At 38.3% G+C, this 22442-nt stretch overlaps 5 protein-coding genes across 10 annotated transcripts; 3 read left to right on the top strand and 2 right to left on the bottom strand.

Annotated features, from left to right (window-relative positions):
- The first annotated feature begins 97 nt into the window (after positions 1 to 97).
- On the top strand, positions 98 to 3947 carry LOC129578294 (mediator of RNA polymerase II transcription subunit 16). The gene is made up of 11 exons (XM_055466602.1): positions 98 to 499; positions 578 to 736; positions 824 to 1314; positions 1431 to 1598; positions 1671 to 1858; positions 1954 to 2100; positions 2232 to 2763; positions 2847 to 3040; positions 3123 to 3321; positions 3396 to 3514; positions 3575 to 3947. Exons 1-11 carry the CDS (start codon positions 432 to 434, stop codon positions 3833 to 3835), a joined length of 2526 nt encoding a protein of 841 aa, XP_055322577.1. The 5' UTR covers positions 98 to 431; the 3' UTR covers positions 3836 to 3947.
- A 469-nt stretch (positions 3948 to 4416) lies between these two features.
- On the bottom strand, positions 4417 to 10169 carry LOC129578293 (coatomer subunit alpha). 2 transcript variants are annotated; one of them, XM_055466600.1, is made up of 6 exons: positions 9854 to 10169; positions 9593 to 9740; positions 9187 to 9481; positions 7545 to 7991; positions 5928 to 7448; positions 4417 to 5828 (listed from the first exon to the last, which is right to left on the bottom strand). In XM_055466600.1, the coding sequence occupies exons 1-6, from the start codon at positions 9931 to 9933 to the stop codon at positions 4603 to 4605; spliced, it is 3717 nt and encodes a 1238-aa protein (XP_055322575.1). In that variant the 5' UTR covers positions 9934 to 10169; the 3' UTR covers positions 4417 to 4602. The 2 variants fall into 2 exon arrangements, with proteins under 2 accessions (XP_055322575.1, XP_055322576.1); XM_055466601.1 differs by having other exon boundaries at positions 9214 to 9481.
- A 1056-nt stretch (positions 10170 to 11225) lies between these two features.
- Positions 11226 to 12903, top strand: LOC129579305 (uncharacterized). The gene has a single exon (XM_055469251.1). The coding sequence runs from the start codon at positions 11443 to 11445 to the stop codon at positions 12778 to 12780; it is 1338 nt and encodes a 445-aa protein (XP_055325226.1). The 5' UTR covers positions 11226 to 11442; the 3' UTR covers positions 12781 to 12903.
- A 44-nt stretch (positions 12904 to 12947) lies between these two features.
- On the bottom strand, positions 12948 to 14574 carry LOC129579306 (proteasome inhibitor PI31 subunit-like). The gene is made up of 5 exons (XM_055469252.1): positions 14281 to 14574; positions 13943 to 14101; positions 13565 to 13836; positions 13316 to 13458; positions 12948 to 13219 (listed from the first exon to the last, which is right to left on the bottom strand). The coding sequence occupies exons 1-5, from the start codon at positions 14425 to 14427 to the stop codon at positions 13098 to 13100; spliced, it is 843 nt and encodes a 280-aa protein (XP_055325227.1). The 5' UTR covers positions 14428 to 14574; the 3' UTR covers positions 12948 to 13097.
- Positions 14575 to 14686: 112 nt separating this feature from the next.
- Positions 14687 to 21951, top strand: LOC129579304 (RNA-binding protein spenito). Of its 5 annotated transcripts, none has more exons than XR_008689225.1 (6): positions 14687 to 15164; positions 16008 to 16599; positions 16715 to 16840; positions 16998 to 17852; positions 17950 to 18777; positions 19246 to 21951. XR_008689225.1 is itself a non-coding variant. In XM_055469249.1 (5 exons), exons 2-5 carry the CDS (start codon positions 16011 to 16013, stop codon positions 18672 to 18674), a joined length of 2295 nt encoding a protein of 764 aa, XP_055325224.1. In that variant the 5' UTR covers positions 14893 to 15164; positions 16008 to 16010; the 3' UTR covers positions 18675 to 21951. The 5 variants fall into 5 exon arrangements, 2 of the variants coding, with proteins under 2 accessions (XP_055325224.1, XP_055325223.1); XR_008689224.1 differs by having other exon boundaries at positions 15778 to 16599; XR_008689223.1 differs by having other exon boundaries at positions 14895 to 15074.
- Positions 21952 to 22442: the final 491 nt, after the last annotated feature.

Here is a 22442-nt window from a genome sequence, read left to right as displayed (position 1 = left end):
TGGTTTTTAATGCGGTTTCTCCTCGTCGCTCGTGCCAAATCGAAATTATGGCAATTTAAGAATTCACATGAAGTTGTCATCTTATGTGTGTAACAATAAACACACAGCGATATGTCAAATATGAAAGCCGCTTGACATTTACACTAAATGTTTGTCTTTGGTGTTCTATGTGTACACTACATTCAGTTTCACTGGGTATCAATCAGAATCGTCTTTAAAGTAAAGCAACGACATAAAGAAAGGAAAAAATATTCAACAATATTTTTGTTTTTGGTGATCTCGTTCCGTTCCGGTGTATCAAACACATTTCGCGTGTGTGTTGTGACTGAATGAAGTGTTGACGAATTGTTGGTTTGCCGCAAACTTTTCGTGAAAAGTGGATATGTCAATTGTTTCATGCATATTTCAAAGTCATAATTAAATACACATTCATGATGGAAATGCTATATGCCGTTCACAAGAAACCCGGCAGTTTGAATAATCAATTAATACTTGACTCGTAAGTATAATGCAACTCGATATTCCGATTGGACTGAATGGGAGGGTTATTGATTTTTGTGTGTATTACCATTTGAAGATATCTGAACAACAATCGAAAGCCGACATTATGCACTGTATCCACGCGAAATGTAATCGCCTACACAACCGATTCTGATATTAACGAACCCGACGGTAATCACCTGAGTGGATTCTACGTTTACTTGGCCGATTTGAATACACCATGGCTATCTTACAAGTAAATAATGCATTGAATTGCCTACATTTTCTTCTTATTATTCTTCTTCATGGAAACATTGCTTATTTTACTTTCGTATGCGCACAGAGTGACGACAAACAAATTTCCGATATCGATTTTGATTTGGGATATTCTGGGAAAATATCTGTTAGTTGGCGACATATCTGGGAACATTCAGATATTCGTTCAAAAAGATAATCTGCTGTCGGAGTGGATCCAGTACTATCATGTTCGTTTACCGGGTGAACACATTATCAAAGCTGCATTCTTCCATAATGGCCGGAAACTGGTGCTTCAACCCGATAAAAAGGACATTACCAACTATATGGAAAAGTTTCAACGTGCCAAATTTTTGCCCAGCTGCCGTGGATTTGGTGGCGTTGCAGCTGATGGTGTTTTAGTTGTGACCGCAACGGGTTTGTTGGGAGCTGTTTTGATACCACCCGATTTACCAAATCTAAATAAACTAGCCAATAGCCTTAGCCCACCAACTCTACCTCAAGTCCTGACACCGGTCACCCAGAGTCTGGGTCGAACCAGAAGTTTCATCACCATCGCCGATATTTGTTATTCAAAAAGTAAGTCAAAGATGTTTATACCGACATTTTGTCCGCTAAACCGACAGAGAAATCAACTGCAAAGTGATACAAATTTCAATTTTAAACGAATTTAATTTTCGTTTTCATCATTTCAGCTGGCCATTTCATGATAGCCGTTGCGAATGGAACAACCGAAAACGCGGCATCCACCATGGTCCACTGTTATCGGGTGTCAGTAAAAAAACAAATGGATAATTTGACGCTGACAAGTCAAAGTTTACCCAGCTTTTTCCTCACGGGCGGCGCAGCTAGAGATATTCCAGGTGCAAAATGTTCACAAACATTCATTGCAATTCAAATTGTTGACTAAACATTTCTTTTGTGCATTTTTGTAGACATTTCGGTGACCCATTTAAGATGGATATACAGTGAGGATTCTGATTCGTTGTTGGTGGGAACAAAAACACCAACCGGCTGTTTCATCGAATTATGGGGGCTGATGGAAAAAGCAACACCCATCCATTCGAATTTCGTTAAACATTTATTCCAGCAACCAAACAAAACCGAAGTTTTCAAAACATTTGTAAGTAATTTAATTCCAATTTTGCTTGAAATTCTCGGCTTCAAAATCAAATACCGTTGATAACAACAAAATTATTGACTAAACAATCAATGTAGGTTTGGACTCATCAAGTAAACTATCGTTACGCTAGCCGCATTATTGATATTTGCGCATCAAAGTTCCAGTACGGATCATCATCGTATATATTTGTGTCAATGGCGGATAATACGATTCATTGCTTGCACAGAGACACATTGAAACGGGTAAGAAGAAAATTCGCTGTGAAAATACAAAATCCATGTACAAATCGCGTGAATTATTTAAATGTTTTGTTTTTCTTTTCTCCATCGCCTCCCTCCATCGCCTCTCCCCACATCCCCGTTTCGAATCCCAGTTAACGAATGCATCGCTCACATGCGTGTGGCGGAACGAAAACGACCACGTATCAAAGCAAACGAAAATAGACAGTACAATTGTTGCACACGATATCACCTGGATGGGACATTTGTTGCTGGCCGTCGATGCTGAAGGTCAATTGTATGCTTATCGTGTTTCATACCCACACCAAGAACAAGCCGGCGGTCAATTATCCATAAATTATGCGGTTTCATTGTTGGAATATTGTTTGGTTGGCGGTTTCGATGCGCTCGATGTATTTCTCATACTTAAAGTACAGCAACTCGATAATATTATTGATCGTTTGACGGAAAATTTTACGCGTCAACCGGCATTCGTGCAACAGTACTTTTATGTGAATTTCTTTGCAATGAAAATGAATTTGTATCGTTTGTCGGTGCCGGGGCTACCGAAAGCACATGATTTGACCTGCTTTTTAATGCTACACTCCATTTTAATCGGTTTCAAGAGTTTGCTACGACCGTCGGTGTTGTCGAGCCACGACAAAGGGCCGGCCGAGAATTTAGCAAGTAAATATGCATTTTCTGAATGATAACCGAAAAGAAAATTCAAATTCAATGTTAAATTCGTTGTTATTTATTTGAAATTGCAGTGGTACTCTCAGAATCCGTTCCGGCTGATATTGATCGGCTGCTGTTGGGTCTAGAGGTCAAAGAATTCTCGGTAGAGGCATCAACACTCCAAAGTTTACAACAGCTCATTCAATGGGTAGCTGATTTAGCGTTAAATATTCTAGCAAAACTGCCAGATAGCCGCGGAATGAGTGGAATGAATCGCAGCACTGGTGTATGTGTCTCCAAAATCATACTCAATTTATTAACCATGGGAAAAATGGCGGATAATTGATTTTAATTCTATTTGCTTTCAGTATGACATTAGCAAAGATATCGTGGCATTGAACAGTATTCGAGAGTTATTGGTTGTGATGCGCATGTGGGGACTAGTTCGATCACAATGCTTGCCGGTATTTTCACGTTCCGCGGAAAATATGGATGTTTTGGCCACTTTGTACAAATTATTAACACGTTTAACTTTGAATCCCAACGAACCGGATGAATTGCTGCTCGGTTAGTATTTGCATCAATTTGCACGCAAGAAATCGCTAGAATCTCAATATTTCGCCAATTTTTCCTATTTTCAGACGAATGCTGCTTATTGCCGAGTCAAGTGTTGATTCCACAACTTCAGCTCATCTCACCTCAGTACTGTATAGCGTCTCCAATCATGTTTTACCTGACGAATAATAATCTTCCTCTACGTGTAAGTCAATGTTGGGAACGTCCTAGCAGCACACTATTAATTTCAATCATTTTATTTCAGTTTGAATACAATACGGAACCACAATGTTTGAAATTGAACAACGAATGTGCTCCCATCGAAGGAAGCATGTCTGAGAACATTGTTGACTCGATTCGCCATATTCAACTAGGTAAAAAACCGGGCGCCGTTCGACGATGCACACGATGCGGTGCATACAGTAGTTTAAATAGTGTGGCCAGGACTCCTGCAATGCGGTCATGGGAGCTACGTTGGTCCAGTGGCTGCCGATGTGGCGGATTCTGGCGTCTGTATGTTAGTTAAGCCAATGTTTCACTTTAAGAAATTATACATAGTTTAATCATGTTGAGTCTATCATTCTTTTGACGAAAAATTTATTTTATTTTGGTAAATAAAAAAATCACGAATTCATCGATTTAAAGTATTTCTTTTGTATAATAAGAAGTGAAGGTCATGTTTTTGAATGTTGACGCTGTAATTCAAATGGAAAACAATGATTTTGAATATTTTTTCACGTGCAATGTGCTGCAACTGTCGTTCTTTTTAAATTTCAGTGTGTTCTATGTTGGTTGACATTCTTTCATTTTCTAAGCATTTTGGAGCATTGACATTGTTGAACATTCTTCTCAAAAATGCAGTCCATGCTGCCAGGCCGAGAGATACACTTTGAATTCTGATGATGACATACCTAATTCGTCAGTTAGGCCTGAGAATTTCGCGTTCACGTGAATCGACTGAATGCATTTTGTATTCTGGCATAATATTCATCCTTCGATTCACAAATTATTCTCGATTCAGAGAAAAGACAGAGAACATTTCAAAGAAAAAGTATCCCCTTCCAGTTTCATCCATAGAATAAAAGCATTGAAAACCAATTTAGAATATTCATTGATAATCATATTTGTTATTATTCATAAATCAACGTTACAGGATGTAATAATACAAAGAAAGTGTTTCTCTTAATTTACGACAGTCATTACATTTTTGGGACTGTATAAATGCCTTTAATAATAAGTTTTTTTTTCCCATAAAAATAGTTGATTAATCAGCTTCGGTGTTTTACTCGGAATTTATCTAAACTGCAATGGAGATATTCTTAAACCGACTACATCTTTGCCGACTTCGGCTACCTCGCACACGTTACATAGCGTTCCTTTGAATTGTGGTTGATACGATGCGCCGCACAACGGGCACTTCTCTTCTGGTTTGCCTTTGTAAATGGGTTTGAATGTGTTGGCACACAAACTGAATGGATTGTGTTCATCGTATTCGAGTGAATGTTCGTCGGCGAGGTTCAATTCACAAGCTTGCAAAATTTTACGTGCCTGTTGCGAAACTTCGGGTCTTGGGCCAAGTTCAAGTAGTCGTCTGGCAAATGAGGCGGCAGTTTTGAAGTTTTTCAACTTGAAGAACATATTCAAAGCGGTACGTAGCGTAAGGATTTGATGGACCGGTTGTAGATTGCAGTGTGAAAAGTAGGCGGCCAATTCGCAATGACGCTTCTTATCTTCGAGTGTGGCGTTTGGCAAACCTTTACGATTTGTCTCCATTTTTATACCGACCACATACTCACGGCAGATGCTCAACAGCTGTTGTGCTTCGGCAATCTCTTGGCGATTTTCAACCACAAGCAATGGAATCGAAACTAAGATTGACTGCAATTTCGCAACTGCTTCGCTGAATTTTCCAGCTGTTGTCAATTGATAACATGCTTGCAATCGTTGAATTAGATCGTTTAGTTTTATATAGACGGTTGGGTGTGCTTTTTTGATGTTTGCCTCTTTCCAGTTACGCTGTGGATGACCGAACAATGGTTCTAAGCTCGGCAACGCTGAATATGATGTGCGTGCTCCGATGAAAAATTGTTGGAACAGTTCTTTGAATGGCTCGAATTGAACAACTCCAACTTGATCGTTTAGCAAACGGACGGCTGATTCAAAGGAGCCAGCTCGCAAGTGATCGGCAACCAAATTGGTGTTGTTTGCCCAGTATTGAGTGTGAGTTGGTCCGCGATTTGGTACTTCATAGTTTCCATCATTGCTAATGCTAACCGAAGCCATTTTTGCGGCAATTTCTTCTGGGATATCCAGATCTTCGTCGCCAACATCCCAACCAGGTCCTTCATTGTCGCCTTCTAGTGTTTCGAGAGCATCTTTCATATCATCATCGTCGTCGTCATCACCCAAGCCAATGTCGGCATCAGCGCCCCAGCCATCACCGGCACCTTCATCGATCGTTGTATCAGCTGCGGCCAATGCTTGGTGTACACTTTGAGCTCCACGCGAAAGCATTGCTCCTGTAAAAATATCAAGCAAATATTCGGTCAGTATTTTGATTGTTCAACCATTTTTTTTTTTTTTCAAAAGAAAAAATGAGTGAAAACACGGGAAATTACCTTCGAAGAAACCTCGTGTAACAGTCAACAGTGGCCAGTTGCTTTCGGCCTGCTGCGCTGGAAGTGGTGGATTCAATAGAATAGCATTTGGATTTGCTTCTGGCAAAGCCTTTCCATCGGCTGTAATCACATCTCCCAACTCCTTAGCTTCCTCTTCATAACCATACGTAGCGGCTGTTAAATAGGCCAATGAATTTTGTCCGCAATTTTTCAAAATTTGAATGCGCTCCTTGACATCGCCCAACAGCAAAGCACCTTGATATTGAGCCGACACATCTTTGCGGATTTCGGCGATTTTGTTCATCTTCTTCAATTTGTCCAGATTGCCGGTGATCAAGTACAAGAAGGAGAGTTTGTCAAAGTTTTTGGTGCGTTGGTAACTCATTTCGACGACTTGATGGTTGCCCTGCATGAGTGCAGCTTGACCCAAGCGATCCCAGCTCTCTTTGTCGTCCAAAGATTTGGCTGCTTCCAAGGCCACTTCGATATTACCACACTCCAATGCCAAACTGAACCGTGTCTTTTCATCTTTCACGAAATGTAAAGCCACTTCCGGATAGCCCTTTTGCTGTAGATAAGCAATAATACTCTGACCGACCAAACGTGCATTGCGCACCATGTGTAACACCTCTTCGTATTTGCGATTGATCAAGGCCAATTTGAATTTGAATTCAGTTGGATCGATGTTCAGTACACGAGTGCGGCATTCACGATCCAAACAGAACACTTCGGTTCCCTTGACGCGTGTTATATAGATCGGAAGATCGAGAGTACGAATGATACCGTGGTCACCGTTTGTGATCGCATATTTGATATGGTTGCTCGTTGTGTAAATGAAAACACCGGAATCGTCCCATGCACCAGATTTTACGCGTGTATTCTCGTGGATCGAGCACAACAAATCCATGTTCCGACTGCAAATGGTGACGGTGTGCTTGGCCAACAGAGCAACATGTGACATATCTGATGACCACACAACATAACGACACTTGGAAATTTTTACGGTGGCAATTACACGAAGCTGTTGAACGTCGAACAATGTCACCGAGTCGGCATCCTTCAACAGCAACATACCAGTACCGGCATAGAAAATATCCTCGCACTGTGACATGCACTTTTTGGTGACTTCATTTTTGAAATTCTTCACCACCAATTGGTTGTTCCGATCAAGTACGGCAAAGCGATTGCGTGCCACCCACAAAGCAGTAATACCCGATGAACGTTTGCTTTCGGTTTCGGTGTGTTGGTTCGAATCGGAGTCTTTTGGTGGAATGGTGTACAGGTCATAGGTGCTATTTTCAAGGTTTGGTGTGCGTGTACAAATGAGAATTGCATTCAAGGCTGGATTATAGGACATACTGTGGACCGGTGACTTTGAACCGCCGCGCAATTGCATCACCACCGATTGATTTGTGGTGGTAAAGTCCAATTTTCGCAAGAATCGATCTTTTACATAATACAAAATATTGCCATGCACGGCGTACGCTGGACGCTCACGTTCCAGTTTGAAAACGATCATACCTGAAATGAGATGGAACGAATGGAAAAAAATTTTCATTTAAAAAAAGAAATGAGAAAAAATTGGTCAATGTTGTGAAATGGACATTTAAAACTCACCAGCATCATGACCAGCGGCAAACAGATTCAATGTTGGATGGGCGGTGAGAATCCAGTAGCGTTCGTTTTCACGTCGGAATGTGTGCAAGCACTGACGTTTCGTCATATCCCAAACGCGAATACTACGATCCTCGCTGTTTGATATCACAAGCTCTTGACGTGGATGGAACAAAACACTGGACACATTATTGTAATGGCCACGGAATGTGTCGACTTCCCAAGCTTTGTATTCGTTCATGCGCCAAAGTTTGATTTGTCGATCATCGGCGCCGGACACAATGAGCGGCAACGATGGATGGAAGCTTGCCCAATTGACACCACGATCATGGCCTTCCAAAACATGCTTAACGGCTGCATCAGCAACACCAAACAGATCTGTAGCGCCTTGTAATTTTGGCAAATCATCAAGGCCACCCGGTCCCGGTGCTACATTCTTCTTACGCAAACCTAAATCATAACCCATTGATAAATGATTAAGTAAAAAGAAATTGTTTGCATTTTGCTTTGGAACAATTAACATTGAACTACTGATGATTGAAAGCCAAATATGTTGTTGTTGTTTTCAAGGCTTCGTGATGGTATACCTTAGCACGCCGTATATTTAATGCTCGGCATAATATGCCAGCATATCGCACATACACAGCTGCCGCACACACTTCTTTCGTGCGCAAACGGTTGCCTACACAGCAGATTTTGTATATAAGTTGGTTACGATGGCTGTGTCCGCAACCGTTTGCGCACGAGAGAAGTGTGTGCGGCAGCTGTGTGTGTGCGATATGCTGGCAGATTATGCCGAGCATTAAATATACGGCGTGCTAAGGTATACTATCACCAAGCCTTGTTGTTTCCCATAATAGAAAAAAAAACCAAAGAAAAACAAACTGCATTGCGGTCCCCACTAATGATTATTAGCCGCTTTAACTTGAATTTTTCTTCATGCAGTTAATTTTTGTCAATTTTGATAATGAAGGCTGATGAATTTATTCCAAAACAAAACAACAAAAATAAACCAACAGCAACATGAAAACACAAATATGCTAAGATGCTGGAAGATAGAGGTATAAGAACCAAATTTGAACCATTTATTTATGAAAGCGTGTTAGGAAATTTCAAATTTTATGCCAAACCACATTTATGTCAACTTAGCCAGTACAAAAGGTATTTCCACCCGAAAGAAATTGTTTTTTTTTGTTGAATGAAAATTTCATCATTTCCAAATTTTCACAAAAGAAGAAATAGAAATAACACCGCTTTCGTGCTCTTTGTAACCGAATACCACCCCATTTATTTCTTTGCGTCCATTTTTCTTTATTCGCTTTTGAATATTGGATTCCTTGGTCGCATATCATAGATATGGTTTTAGTTTTGTCCTATGTACATGTAAATGAATAAGTTATGTTAACAAGAATGAGCATGGCCATTACAAAAAGAATACAAAAGAATCGAAATGTCCATATCAGCTCAAACAAATGCTTACAAATTAAAGAAAAATTGGGGAGAAGAAAGCGCATCGAGAATTAGACTAAAACAGGAAATGATATGCAGGTTGTATCGGAATTCTCTTTCGTGTTGAAAAAGAGAATGCTTTTTTGTTTGTGTGTGTGTGTGTGTGTTTGTTGTGATCGTTCGAATTTGGTCCTACCTTTCATTCCATCTCTATTCGCAATACCTGCGATATCCCACACTCTGACGGTTTGATCCAATGAGGCGGACACAATTTGATCTTCGACTGGATGGAACATTGCACACATTACATAGTGATTGTGGCCGGTCAACACTGAAATGCACGTTCTCGATTGCCAATTCCAAATACGAATCGTTTGATCATCTGAGGCGCTCAAAATCCACGGGTATTCATGATGGAAAAATGTTGTACGCACATAATCTAAATGACCAAGCAATGTGAAGATGCAACGACGTTTCTTGTAGTTCCAAAACTGTAACACGTACGCAAAGAACAAGCAAATTTGTGAGCATTTCATTTACAAACTATACGAATACGCATACAAGTATCTATCAAGAACAGCATCGGTTTGGTTTGTACTTACTTTGATTTTGAAATCATCACCGCCGGATACGAATAATGGTTGTTGATTGTGAAAACAAATGCCACGCACTGGCCCGTCGTGTTCGTCAAACTTTTCGAGCAACGTACACATACGATAGTCCCATAGCTGAATAACACCACTATGCAAACTGTGAATCAAATAAAAAATGCCCAACAATTTAGCGGGAATCCAATGTGAATGTCAACCAAAGGAATCTTCTGATGGCTTATTTATAATATTAGATTAAAAAAAATTTCTTACCTGGCCAAAATCCACGGTCTTTTCGAATGAAACGAAATGCCTTTGACACGGGCCGATTTTGATTCAAAGTTAACGAGCATGTCGCCGATTTGGATGCGATCTCGAAATTACAATTAGTTGATTCGTTCAACAAAAGATACTCGTAAATAAAACACACCGAACTATCAACATAAAATAAGCCAGTTGAACCGAATTTATTTCATTGATTTCACTTCTTCTTCACTGACACGTCACACAAACATACATCGGTAATAATGATAAAGTATTTCAAATGTCACAACACATCAATGAAGTACGTAGCACATCAATTTTACTCAAAAATACTCTTGATGATTTTGCGACGATGACGATATTCAAATACTTATCAAGTTTAAGTACAGACAGCGCAAACCTTTGAATTTTGAATGAAAATCATGATTTCTTTTTGTTGCAGATTTTTACAGTTTTATTGAACTTTTTTGGATAATTTTGAACATTTAGAGTGTTAATAAATTTATCTTATAGATAAACGACACTGATTTTCAATAACGAAAAAACTTCGTAAAGAAAAACAATTTCTGTTTAATTTGGTTTATTTCTTGAGGTTAATTGCTGAGATTTGGTTCCATCAAAGTGTGGTTTGATGTATGCTTTCTTCTGGAAGTAGTAGAGTAGAGTAGAGTAGTTAATGGAAATTTGATGGACGAGTTGACGAATAGTCTTCCTCGATTTGTGGACGTTGTACTTGTAGTATGGACAGCAAAGCCGCTAAGATCTTGAACAATAAGTTCATCACATCGCCCAGGAGATTGATTTGAACGGCCATGTTACTTTCGAATTATTCTCCAACAAAATGAAATTTTGGCTAGTCTTTTTCAAATTGTGACTAAAACTCACGTTGAATCACACTTTATGATGATTTTAATACAATTAATATCAATCTACTGACAATTACGGCTTTATAAACAAAATGGACATGTGCAGTGGAGCTATTTACGGCTGCATTGGAATGAGCGAGCGGGTGGGGAATTGATCACCTTGTCACCTTTAACATGATAATGAACTTTTTGATGCAATGAATAACGCAAAGCGTATCAAAGTGCTACGCATTTTTTGATAATCAAAGTGTACATAACAAGTGTTTGGGCCTACTCGGGTTCAAAGCCTAAAACAAGGCAAATAACAAGTACCATTTGATTATTGCGGAATTATGTAGTGACCATTTGATGGCGTTACATAACAAGCATTTTTGTTGAAACTGTGTGTCAGTCATAAAGAAGTAAAATCATAAAATTCAAAAAATGTTTACAACAAAATGTCCAAAGCGAAATCAAAGCAAAGCAATTTTATTCCATCGTTTCTGAGATTGTACATTTGAAACGGTTGGATAGAATAAACTAACAATAAATGCAGAACACAGATTTTCACTGTGCCGACAGCAATGCGTTAAAATAGTGAGCATAACTGTCAGAAAAAAAAACGTCCGAAAAAGGGATGTGCAATAGGTGTTATTTTTTTCTTCGTCTTAGTACACGGCCTAAATAAAAAACATACAAAAGCAATTGCATCGGAATTGTGGAACAGTATAGAAGCAATCGTTTGTCGAAAATATGCGAAAATATACGCAGCTATGTTTAGTTTTAATTACAATAATCAGTATCATTGTGTTGTTAATGTATCGCAATGAATACAAACAGCTGAAATATGTGTTGGATGTGGTCAATTTTATCGGTCGCAAGGACGAAATATCGTTGATCCATTTGGAGAATCAAACAAATTTCTACCAAGAGTCATCGTATCAATTCAATGAACCGATGCCGATATGGCAACGAATTGGCAATGGATTCCATGCGTACTCATCGTTTTGGATAAAACCGAATGATTTGAAAGCGGGCGGTGAATTGATAACAATTGTCGTGGGCCTGAAGCATTCGATTGTTAGCTTTAAGTGTGAGCTCGACTATGCCGACGGTAAAATACAAAAGGGAAAATTCGTGTTTGTTCGCGAAGACATTGTCGGCGACAATCCAAATGACACGAGCAACGGTGAAAATTTCATCGTATACAAGTTTGTGTGCAAAGTGAACAAGGATTTTGGCACACCAAAACAGGCCATTTTCACCGATCTCAATTCGAAATCGAAGCATCGATTACAAATACGCAATTTGAAGCAGAAAAACATCGAAGAATTGCTCACGATGACGGTGTGCGTGAATCTCGTGCCGAGAAATCAGAGTGAAATCAACCCATTTCTAACGGAATTCAATTTGTTGCAATTTTTCATTCATCATCAATTGATTGGCATCGATGAGTTTTTAGTGTATGATACATCGCTGATCAGCTCATCGCTACGGCAAACGCTATTTTCGCATGGCATCAAAATCAACACCTTTCCATACAATTTCCCATTTGATATTAGCCAATACACCAAAATACGTAAATTAATCGAAATGGACTGCTTGCTACGCACATCGAATTCCGTCAAGTATACGGCCGTACTTACGCCACGCGATTACATCTACACCAATGGGAATTTGATGGCAAAACCACATCCATTGCTGCAAATGCTGAAGAATCCATTGTATGGCACCGATGTTCAATTGGAAATACTTACGAACCCAATTTGCCGCCACAACATGAAAAAAATCCTCTCGGACAATTTGCTCATCAGCTCAAATACTAGCACCGAAACCAATAAGGTGTTTTTATTCAAAACCAATTACATTTTTAGTCGCAACAATAACGTTGCATCGAATGCGAATGCAGCCAGCGCACGTCTCAACAAAAACTTGATATTCAATAATCATTACGGTGATTGCGACGATAGACACAGTCAAAATGTTAACGATAATCCGGTCGAATGGCGATCGGTGATTTCAGCCGAATTTCGAGAGTTTATCGATCAGCTGGGCGTACATGTGAACGCTTTGCTACGAAACGAGCATTGAAGTCAATCCACTCATTTTTAGTCATTATTCTAATTTCATAAATCGCAATGATAACATTTCATTCTTTTGTAGAAATTTATGTGCTTTATCGAATGTAAGAAACTAATAAAGAAATAAATTAAAGACCATTTTGTTTTTTTTTTCGTCCATTAAAAGAATTGTATGCATTTGTTTCTGTTTTGTTTTGTTGTTATTGTTGTTTTATTCTTTTCGTAAAGATGTGACAAAATAACATTCGGCGTTGCAATAATTTTAAATATGAAGAATTTATCGTTGGAAATTCCTTTCAATTACGCACATCCACATGAAAACACGATTTACATAAACATATCTTCGAAGCCCGGAGGAGGTAAGTGGTCAGGCCGGGGATTCGGTCGATGTGGGTTATTAAATGGATCTATCGGTCCGAATGGATCAAATCGAGCGCCCGGTATGACACCTGCGATAGAAATTAAATTATGTACGTTAAACGGAGTCGAAACAACTCGTTTTGTTTTATTCCACGAAAATGCATTTCACTGTTCTGATTACATACCTGGAGGATTACGATCGGGACCTCGTGGTAATATGTTTGGTTGGTTTGGATTGTTGAATGGTGGATTGAATAACATACCGCCGCCACCACGGCCAAGTGGATCTAAGTCACCGCGACCAATGTCTCTGAGGGGATCAATTATTCTGCAACAGAACAAAATAAATTCAGCGGCAATGAGCCAATTTTGTATATAATTCAATTTCGATGCGATTGAAAGTAATTTGAGGTAAAATGGCATAAAAAGTGTACCTGGGTTGAACTCGCAGCACGTCAGGTGTTGTGTTTGGCAAAATGTCTGGGTCGGGAATCCCTCTGAGGCGCGGAGGCTCGGGCGTTGTTGTTTGTGTCTCTGACGATTTTGTATTACTGTCAAATGCAACAACCGGCTCCAGTAATTCACGTTTCAATCGACTCAACACATTTCGAACGTCTGGAACAAGTGTCAATAAGTTGCCTTGCAATGTCTTCACCGTGTCTTTGATATGAAGTGCTGTGTTTGTGACTTTTAGTGGTTCACCGTTCTGAAATTTAAGAAAAAATTTATTTTTTCCATTCCATCATTCCAATGCAAATGAATGCAATGCGCTGTCGGCTATGGTTTTTTCTTCTTATTTTGTCAATCCTTACCAGCAAATTCAAGATAATTGTGTCGTTTGCCACGGTGCCCAATAAAATGTAAACTTTCTGCTCGTGTACATATCTCAGCGCATATGCTGTACTGTTTTCATTCCAGTTTTCCGGCAATATTTCCGTACTGTTGCTTGCTTCGTTGTCTCGCAGGGTTTTCTGTGTAACATAAAAATTGGAATTGTCAATTTCGAATGGACAAATTACGCACTTTGTGAACAACAGCATTAGTTAATACGCAATTTTATTGCACTTGACACCATGCAATCGACTTTGTATATCATTTTCCACATTATGGTTTACATGATGGTAGTGGTCAGGTTAGCTATGATTCTTACCTCGTCTCCAGTACCTAAACACCGAAAACCTGCCTGATTTATTAAATACCAATGCGTAATGGCCACAATTATGTCCGTTTCGGTTTTTATATCCTTTTCGATATGCTTATACAATAGCTCCCATCCAACCATTTCGGTGACCGACATGTTTGTTTTTTTATGAAATTTTTTTTTTCACAATCTCTCGAATTCCCTGTACAATTTGTCTGTCTCTTCTTTTTCGAATAGTTCAACACTTTTGGTATGATTCAAAACAATGATATTTTCTTTTTGACACACCGATATATGGAATTTTTTTTTTCGAACAAAGAATCACACTGAAGTTGTCCGCTAATGAAATGTGCAATTTCACATACGCATCGATTCATTTATTCACTTCGCTCTAACGATTGTGTGCCGTAAAATCAATGTGAAAAATTTATTGAGACCATTTGCAATTCATCAGATAGAACAATAAACATTTTGGCATCAGAATGCTCAAGTAAATGTTCGTTCAGCAAATATTTTGGCAATTTTTCTCAACCAAATGTGACTCCATCGATAGGGCCATCTATCGGAATGATTTTTGAACTATTGAACAAGACGCCGTACATTTTTCATGTCTGTCACACACATGAGAATGAAATCCTCATCGTGAACGCGAGCAAGAGCAATTAGTAACAAGAGCCATAGTGTTTTTTTTCAAAACGGGAGGCAAGAGCAGTGTAGTAATCGACTGAAACGCCATTTTTGTCTGCTTTTCGTCGGTATACACATCGTAAAATTGATACATCGGAGACATAGGGAACAAGAGTGTAATTCTTTTTTTCGTTCTGTATTTTTTCTTTCTTTCAAAGTGAAAAAGTGCGAGCAAATCGTATGCCAATAAATTTTGCTTATTGGTGGTGAGTTTCGTTTATAATCCATTTTCTTTCAAAATATACATATTAATTTGTTGTAAATTTGGAAAATTACGTTTCAATGGTGTTTGTACGTAGAGCGAAACAAAAAAAAATTTGTGCTGGGCATGTCTCACCTTCAAACCAAAGCGGTAGCCATTTTATTTTGTATTATGGTGAAATATTGAGAATTTCTTTAAAAATTTCTTCATTTTTTCCCATTGATATTCTCATTGTTATTAATAAAATGAAATGAATAATTTTAAAATTGTGTTTGATTAGAAATAAACGCGAAAAAAATGAGTTGAATGTTTTTTTTTTAATGTATGCAAATGAGTGTGTAGTAGTTGCCTCGATAGAGAGAGAGAGAAAAAAAACCTCATACATTACTGAATGTGATTATTGGGCGCGTCATTGCCCCAGCATATTTCATGCGATTGTGAAATTCTTCCAAAAGAAACAAAAAAAAGCATAGAAAGTAAACGTGATTTTTTTTCGTTGCGAAATGAGTGTTGTTGTGTTGTGATATTGTATCCATGTGTTTAGGTGCAGTAGCGAATTTTGTTGGTCTGTTTCGTTTTAATTCGTGTGTTTCATTTCTTTTATGTTTTTCTCTCAGATTCGACTGTGAATCAATGTTTAACCTCCTGACTTCAGACGCAGCCAACGACAAATAACAAATCATATTACCATAATCTGTGCATTGTGTTTCCCCCATTCATCCCATCACAAATCAACCGAAAACACACATACACACACACCCCCAAACAAACAAATAAACAAAAAAGAAAATAAACAAACAAACGAAAAACCATCCAAAATATTAATAAACACTTGTACATTGTTTAGCTCATGAGTAGTATTCGGGAAGCGGCGGAAAGAGATCGCATCACTGTTAAAATTCATAATATGAAACGTAGCGCTTCGCGCGAATCACCATTACGAACGAAACGAGGTAGACCAGGAAGTATGGGACGATACGATGATAGTTCGGATGAACGTATGAGCCCTGATCGCTTACGGCGTCGTGTGGCGGCTCGTACACCAAGCCCACGTTTACGCTACATTTCACATTCACCCCATCGCGAAGAGTATGTACGGGCACCACGTGAACCGCCACATGAACGTAGCCATCCATACAAGGTGCTGTGCGTAAGTCCATTGCATCCGAAAGCAAGTGACGAATTTATCAAGGAAACATTGTTCCGTGAATACAAGAAATTTGGCGATTTTAGCATTCGCATTTCGCATGATCTTGAGGAACGGGTTGCATACGTTTGTTTCCGTACATCGGAAGATGCTAGAGAAGCAAAGCATGCTAAGCCCAGAATCGTTCTCTACGATAAAGTTGCGCTGGTAGAACCAGTCTATGAATCTCGTGCAAGCAAGTACGAGTACAGCAAGCGATCCATTTCACCGGAGTACGAGCGACCCTATTACGGTAATTGTTGACACTTGACTCATTGTAGATAGATTAGGTTTTGGCAAAGAACAAAACGTATGCCTTGCAATTTTGTTTTTGTTCGGTTTTAACAAAAATACGAATTTGTGTTTAGGCGCATCACCTGTGCCCGATCGTCGTCGTGTACCACCTGACATGTACGAGCGTTATGGTGGTCCACCACCACACGTGATGGGGCATCATCCAAGGGAATTCAGACCACCATTGCACCATGAATCAGGTAAATTACACACAGATATGCAAAATGCTTTGAAAGCAATCATCATGATGATGATGCTGTTCGAACAAAAAAAGTCGATACAATCAATTTTGTTGAAAAGTGTATGTGAATAGCTTCTAAATGGCCCTGAACTAATTTTTGAATGAATATTGTGTAGTTTATATGCCACGTGGACCGCCAATGCATCATGCTCATCCTCCACCTCATATGCATCATCCACCACATCCACATTATGTTCCACGGCATATCGTACCGCGTCACCCGATCCCCGAGAATAAAAAAGAAAACAAATTTCCGAATTATTTGCACCATGTTCAGCCAGAGGAAGATCCTTTGGCCACTCGAACTCTGTTTGCAGGAAATCTTGAAATCAATATTTCGGAGGAAGAGCTGCGCCGCATTTTCGGCAAGTATGGCGTTTTAGAGGATATCGATATAAAGCGTCCAGCTCCCGGTACAGGTAATGCATTTGCGTTCGTACGCTTCCAAAACTTGGATATGGCACATCGCGCCAAAGTCGAACTCTCCGGTCAATACATCGGAAAGTTCCAATGCAAAATTGGGTACGGCAAGGCAACGCCTACTACACGTATTTGGGTTGGTGGCTTAGGTTCATGGACATCGATTACACAGCTCGAACGTGAATTCGATCGTTTCGGTGTGATCAAGAAGATTGAGTATCAGAAGGGTGACACACAGGCATACATACTGTATGAATCGATTGAGGCCGCACAAGCAGCGGTCAAAGAGATGCGAGGTTTTACATTGGGTGGCCCAGATAGACGTTTGCGTATCGATTTCTCCGATCCAAATCCACCAACAGCACCGGCATTCAAACCGAAACCGCCCAGTGCCGGATACGATGAACAAGCCGATCACTATCGACGACCAGACTATGACTACCATGAGCCACATCATTATGACGAGAGTGGATACTATCCACCATACGTATCTAGAGGCGGTTATCGTGGTCGTGGACGCGGCAGAGGCAGCTATCGTGGTGCATATTCGGGTGAGTTGTGTTGTTATTAAATCAAATTTAGTTGAACATTTTCATGTTTTGTCGAGCAAAAAGTGAAAAAAAAACAAAATTCTTAATAAATGAACAGGACACGAAAATCATCGTCCACCACCAGAAGAGGAATGGAGGCGTTCAACATCTGAGGCTGACTACGAAAGTAGGCCACCACGCCATGCAATTTCAAGAGAACCAGGTGTGGAACGTTCACGTTCTCGTTCACCAGTTACGAGACGCCGCAGCCCAGACTCCGATTCAGATTCGTCGAGCCGACGCAATGGCATGCTAAGCGCCGCACGTACACTACCAGAAGTGGCCAGAAAATGTACCACATTGTGGAATGGTGCTTTGATCCTCAAGAGTTCACTATTCCCGGCTAAGTTCCACTTAACCGACGGTGACACTGACATTGTTGACGGTTTGATGAAAGATGAGGATGGCAAACCACATTTGCGTATCACGCAACGATTGCGTCTCGACCAGCCAAAATTGGAAGATGTTCAAAAGAGGATATCCACATCATCGTCGCATGCAATCTTCCTTGGTTTGGCTGGTTCAACACAATCCGTTCAAATTGATGATGCCAGCGTGCAAACCAGACCGCTACGCAATTTAGTGTCGTATCTCAAGCAAAAAGAAGCAGCCGGCGTCATTTCGCTGCTGAACAAAGAGACCGAGGCCACCGGCGTCTTGTACGCATTCCCGCCCTGTGACTTTTCATCTGAATTATTAAAACGAACGTGTCACAATATTACGGAAGATGGTTTGAAGGAAGACCATTTGGTGATTGTCGTAGTGCGTGGTGGTACTGCATAAAACCAGTACATACAACCAACAAACAAATTTCTTTTTTCCATTCTCAAAATATTAAACAAACAAACAAAAATACAATTCACTATGAATATCCATTTAAAATTAGGTGAGTGCATTCAATAGATAATCAAAAGTATTTAAAAACAAACATTTAATCCAACATTTTTCGTTGTGAAGTGACCATCTGATATTTTGAACCAAAAACAAAAATCAGCCTTTGGATTTGTTATATATTTGTGCTCTAGAGTGATGTTTTTTTTTTAGACAAATTGAACAGAAAACAAATTGATTCGACCGAAATATGCAAAATGAACATCATTTGTCCAGTAGTTGTGTTTTTATAATTGGTTCATTTCAATGGCGAATGTTCTTTTGATCGAAAGAAACAGAGAAAAAAAATACAGTATTTTCATTGTGATTTTTTTTTATATTTGAAGTTTTACAAATGCCAACCAGTCGAACAAGTTTTCACAAAAAAAAAACAATTCAATGACACCGAAAAGAAAAAAAAATCAAATGGCCATCATTTCGACTAATTGAATTCCGATCATTTTCTTTTTCCAACTTTTTTCAGATTTAAAATAGGACTACAGTGTAAATTGCAACAGAAAATCGAGTGAATCGGTTTGTGCGAGTGAGTGTTTTTGACGTGAAAAAAATAAAAAGTTATCGAGAACATAAAATACGCAATGTCTGAATATCGCAACGAGCAAACGTAAAAAAAGATAAAAATGAATCATTATGCGAATGATAAATTAGAATTTCAACGAGCCAGTTGGATGTGGTAGCGCAATGCACATGGAAAATTTGGTTTTAATTTTCTAATTCAATGCAAATATCGGCACTTGACACATTTAACTTAGATTTTATTAAAATCTTTTTAATTTTTCTTTTAATTTTCCACATTTGCACCATTTAAAATATGACACACGGTGGTTTAGTAGGAAGAATTAAAAAAAAAATACACAAACATTGATTACTCCTTGCCTTGGCTCATTTTAAATAATTGTGCGCCATGAATGCATTGCACTGCTGCGACCAACGCTCACAATAGTTAAGTTGATAATATTGATTGTTTAATGAAATATCGAAACAAAAAATGAATGTAATAGTGAATAACGAAGTTTCAGTTATACAAAATGAAAACAACCACAGCAACCCTTTATTTTACGCATGAAAATTAATAACAACAACAACAACAACAACAAAAAGATGAAAAGAAAAAAAACAAACAATGGAAGTTACAATATGATGTGCTCGCTTCTAAGATGTATATGATATATATGTTTCTGAGTATATTACAAATATAATGCGAATCAAAAAACGAAAAAAACAAAACCGAAAACAGATCATGGAAGAAAAAACACAACAAAAATAATTCGATGATGATGATGTTTCGTCAAAATTGTGAAAGTTTCAGTTCAGTTTTTCTGTAGTTTATCGTTTCTTATGGTTTGAACTAATGAACATCAACGTCAAAATGGTTTTGTCAAATTCGGCCGAATGTAACCGACAACACGACATATGAGAAAAAAAAGAAGAATATGTACACTTGAACAGTAATTTTGCCATGAAATTTTCGAGCTGATCTCTAGATCCATTGATCGATCGACCGACCGACCAAACGAACGAAGTTTGCGCACAAAACCAAACCCCGGGGTGACAGTAATGACCACTTTTTCCATGATGAAGTTTGTTCAAGTGAATTGTTTCCAAAAATGAAGAAAAAAAATGAACGTAAAATTTAACAGAAATTCAGTTCCGAAAATGAAGTTTGACAAGTTAGTTTTTGGTTTATTTGTTTTGTGCATGTGAGACGGAAAATTCCAAATGTTACCTACCTACCGATAAGAGAGTTTTTCCAACAAAAATTCGGTCTGTTCTGTGAAAATGAAACGACACACAAAATAAAAATGACAAATGAACATGTTGGGGAAAGAGATTTAACAAAGCGTCTTGATCGTTTTAATTTTTTTTTTTGGATGTAATTGACGTTTTCTGTCATATTGTGAATTTCCAGTGGTTCATCTTTATTAAGTTTTATTTTTTTATTTAGTGAAACGTTTCCAACAAAAATACACACACACGATTGACGTCTTCAACGTATCTCCACCCTTAAATTTGCAACAACAAAAAAATGAAGCAAAGTTCAGTTTTGTTTGTTTATTTCTTTCCCAACGCCATTAACGTCGCGTTGTCAACCAATAAAATCCTGTGCACGCGAGATCCGATTTGTCAAATACAGTTCATTTGCAATGCTATCGTTTATTTAGTTTTGGTTTCACATCCTATCTATTTTGGTTTTTCACTGCGCGATTATTTACGATCTCTTTGCCATGATGCACGTTTGCATTATAGCCAGGGGTGGGTTCAGTTTACATGCAAATTGTTCATAAATAAGTTCGGTTTGTGTCTGTTTCTCTCTATGTGTGTGCGTGTATGTGAAATGAAAATAGTTATTTCAGTACAATCATAGTCCAGTGTCGGTTGATAAACATCGATATCGAGATGAACAACAGTACGGTTTCTTTATTACAGTGACAATTGTTCAATCTTGCATGTTGATTTTAGTTTCGATTCTTTGGGTTTTTTTTTAATTTGATATCGTCCAAAACAATTGACAAGAAAATGTCGCATAGAAATTGAGAAGTTGTTTCAAGTGTGGCCGCTCCCTTTGCCAAAAAGGGAGCGCATAATTGTTCTCTTTCAAAAACACCGACTAATTACAATCATCATCGTGAAAACAGAAAATTCAACGAAACAGTGTGTTGTCGTGCCAATAAAGATGAAATTTATTCAATGTTGTTTTTTTTTCGTTTTACACATTTCGAATAACGATCATACGAAAGTAAAACATATAGTTTGATCACATTTTTCGATTGTATCGGAAAATTGATTTCGGTTCTTCAAAATATGAATTTAAATTTATCTTGCAAGATTCAATGAAAATCCAAGAAGAAGAAAAAAATGGTTCGGTTTAATGGATTATGGAACAAACGAAAAAAAAACGGGCGGTCAGTGAGCAAAATGAAATGATTTATGTGAATGATCAATAAAAGTTTTATTTTTATCGTTTTCCTTTTGTTCTTTTTATATTACGAATCTTGAGGGAGAGAGAGAAAAAAACAACCATATATAACTTTATGACCATTCAGCAAAAGCTTGCGAACGAAAATAATCTTACGAATGAATTAGTATTTACTCAGTATACACTCTATCCCATATTCAATATAATTAAATAAAAATAAGCAAAAAAAACAATAAAATAGTAAAAATTCAATTGGTGGTGATGTTTTTAATTAATTATTTACTTTGAAATGTGTCCAGTGGCAGCGGCAGTGGTGCTAAGTTTAGGTAGTTTGTTGTTTCTATGCATATATAAATGTTTTTGTTTGGTTTGTCTCTTCGATGTGTTACTAGTTGTTGGTTTTTTTTTCAATTCTCGACCAAGAAAAAAAAAGTATCAAAATTAATTTCGTCGAATCTACATGATGATTGCATCTATTGAAATTGGTGAATTTGTGATTTAGTTAATTTATATTCATGTCGGTCAGTTCTTTAGTTCTGTGATGAAGTGCCATTTCTACGTGGCGGTTTTTGCAATTCTAGAATAATAACTGAAATTAACTAACGAAGCGGCAGCATAAATCAATCTAATCTTAACGTAAAACAGTAATAATGGTGGTATACTCGAATGGATCGAGGAAATGCACTCAGGCAAAAACTCAGTTCGAAAATTGTTGAAAATCATTCGCTTTGCTGTATAATTTA

This window comes from Sitodiplosis mosellana, unplaced genomic scaffold (genome assembly GCF_009176505.1).
Source record: "Sitodiplosis mosellana isolate CC-2019 unplaced genomic scaffold, AAFC_SMos_1.0 Smas_scaffold_6226, whole genome shotgun sequence".
Lineage (NCBI taxonomy): Eukaryota > Metazoa > Arthropoda > Insecta > Diptera > Cecidomyiidae > Sitodiplosis > Sitodiplosis mosellana.
This window is presented reverse-complemented; position numbering and strand designations above follow the sequence as displayed.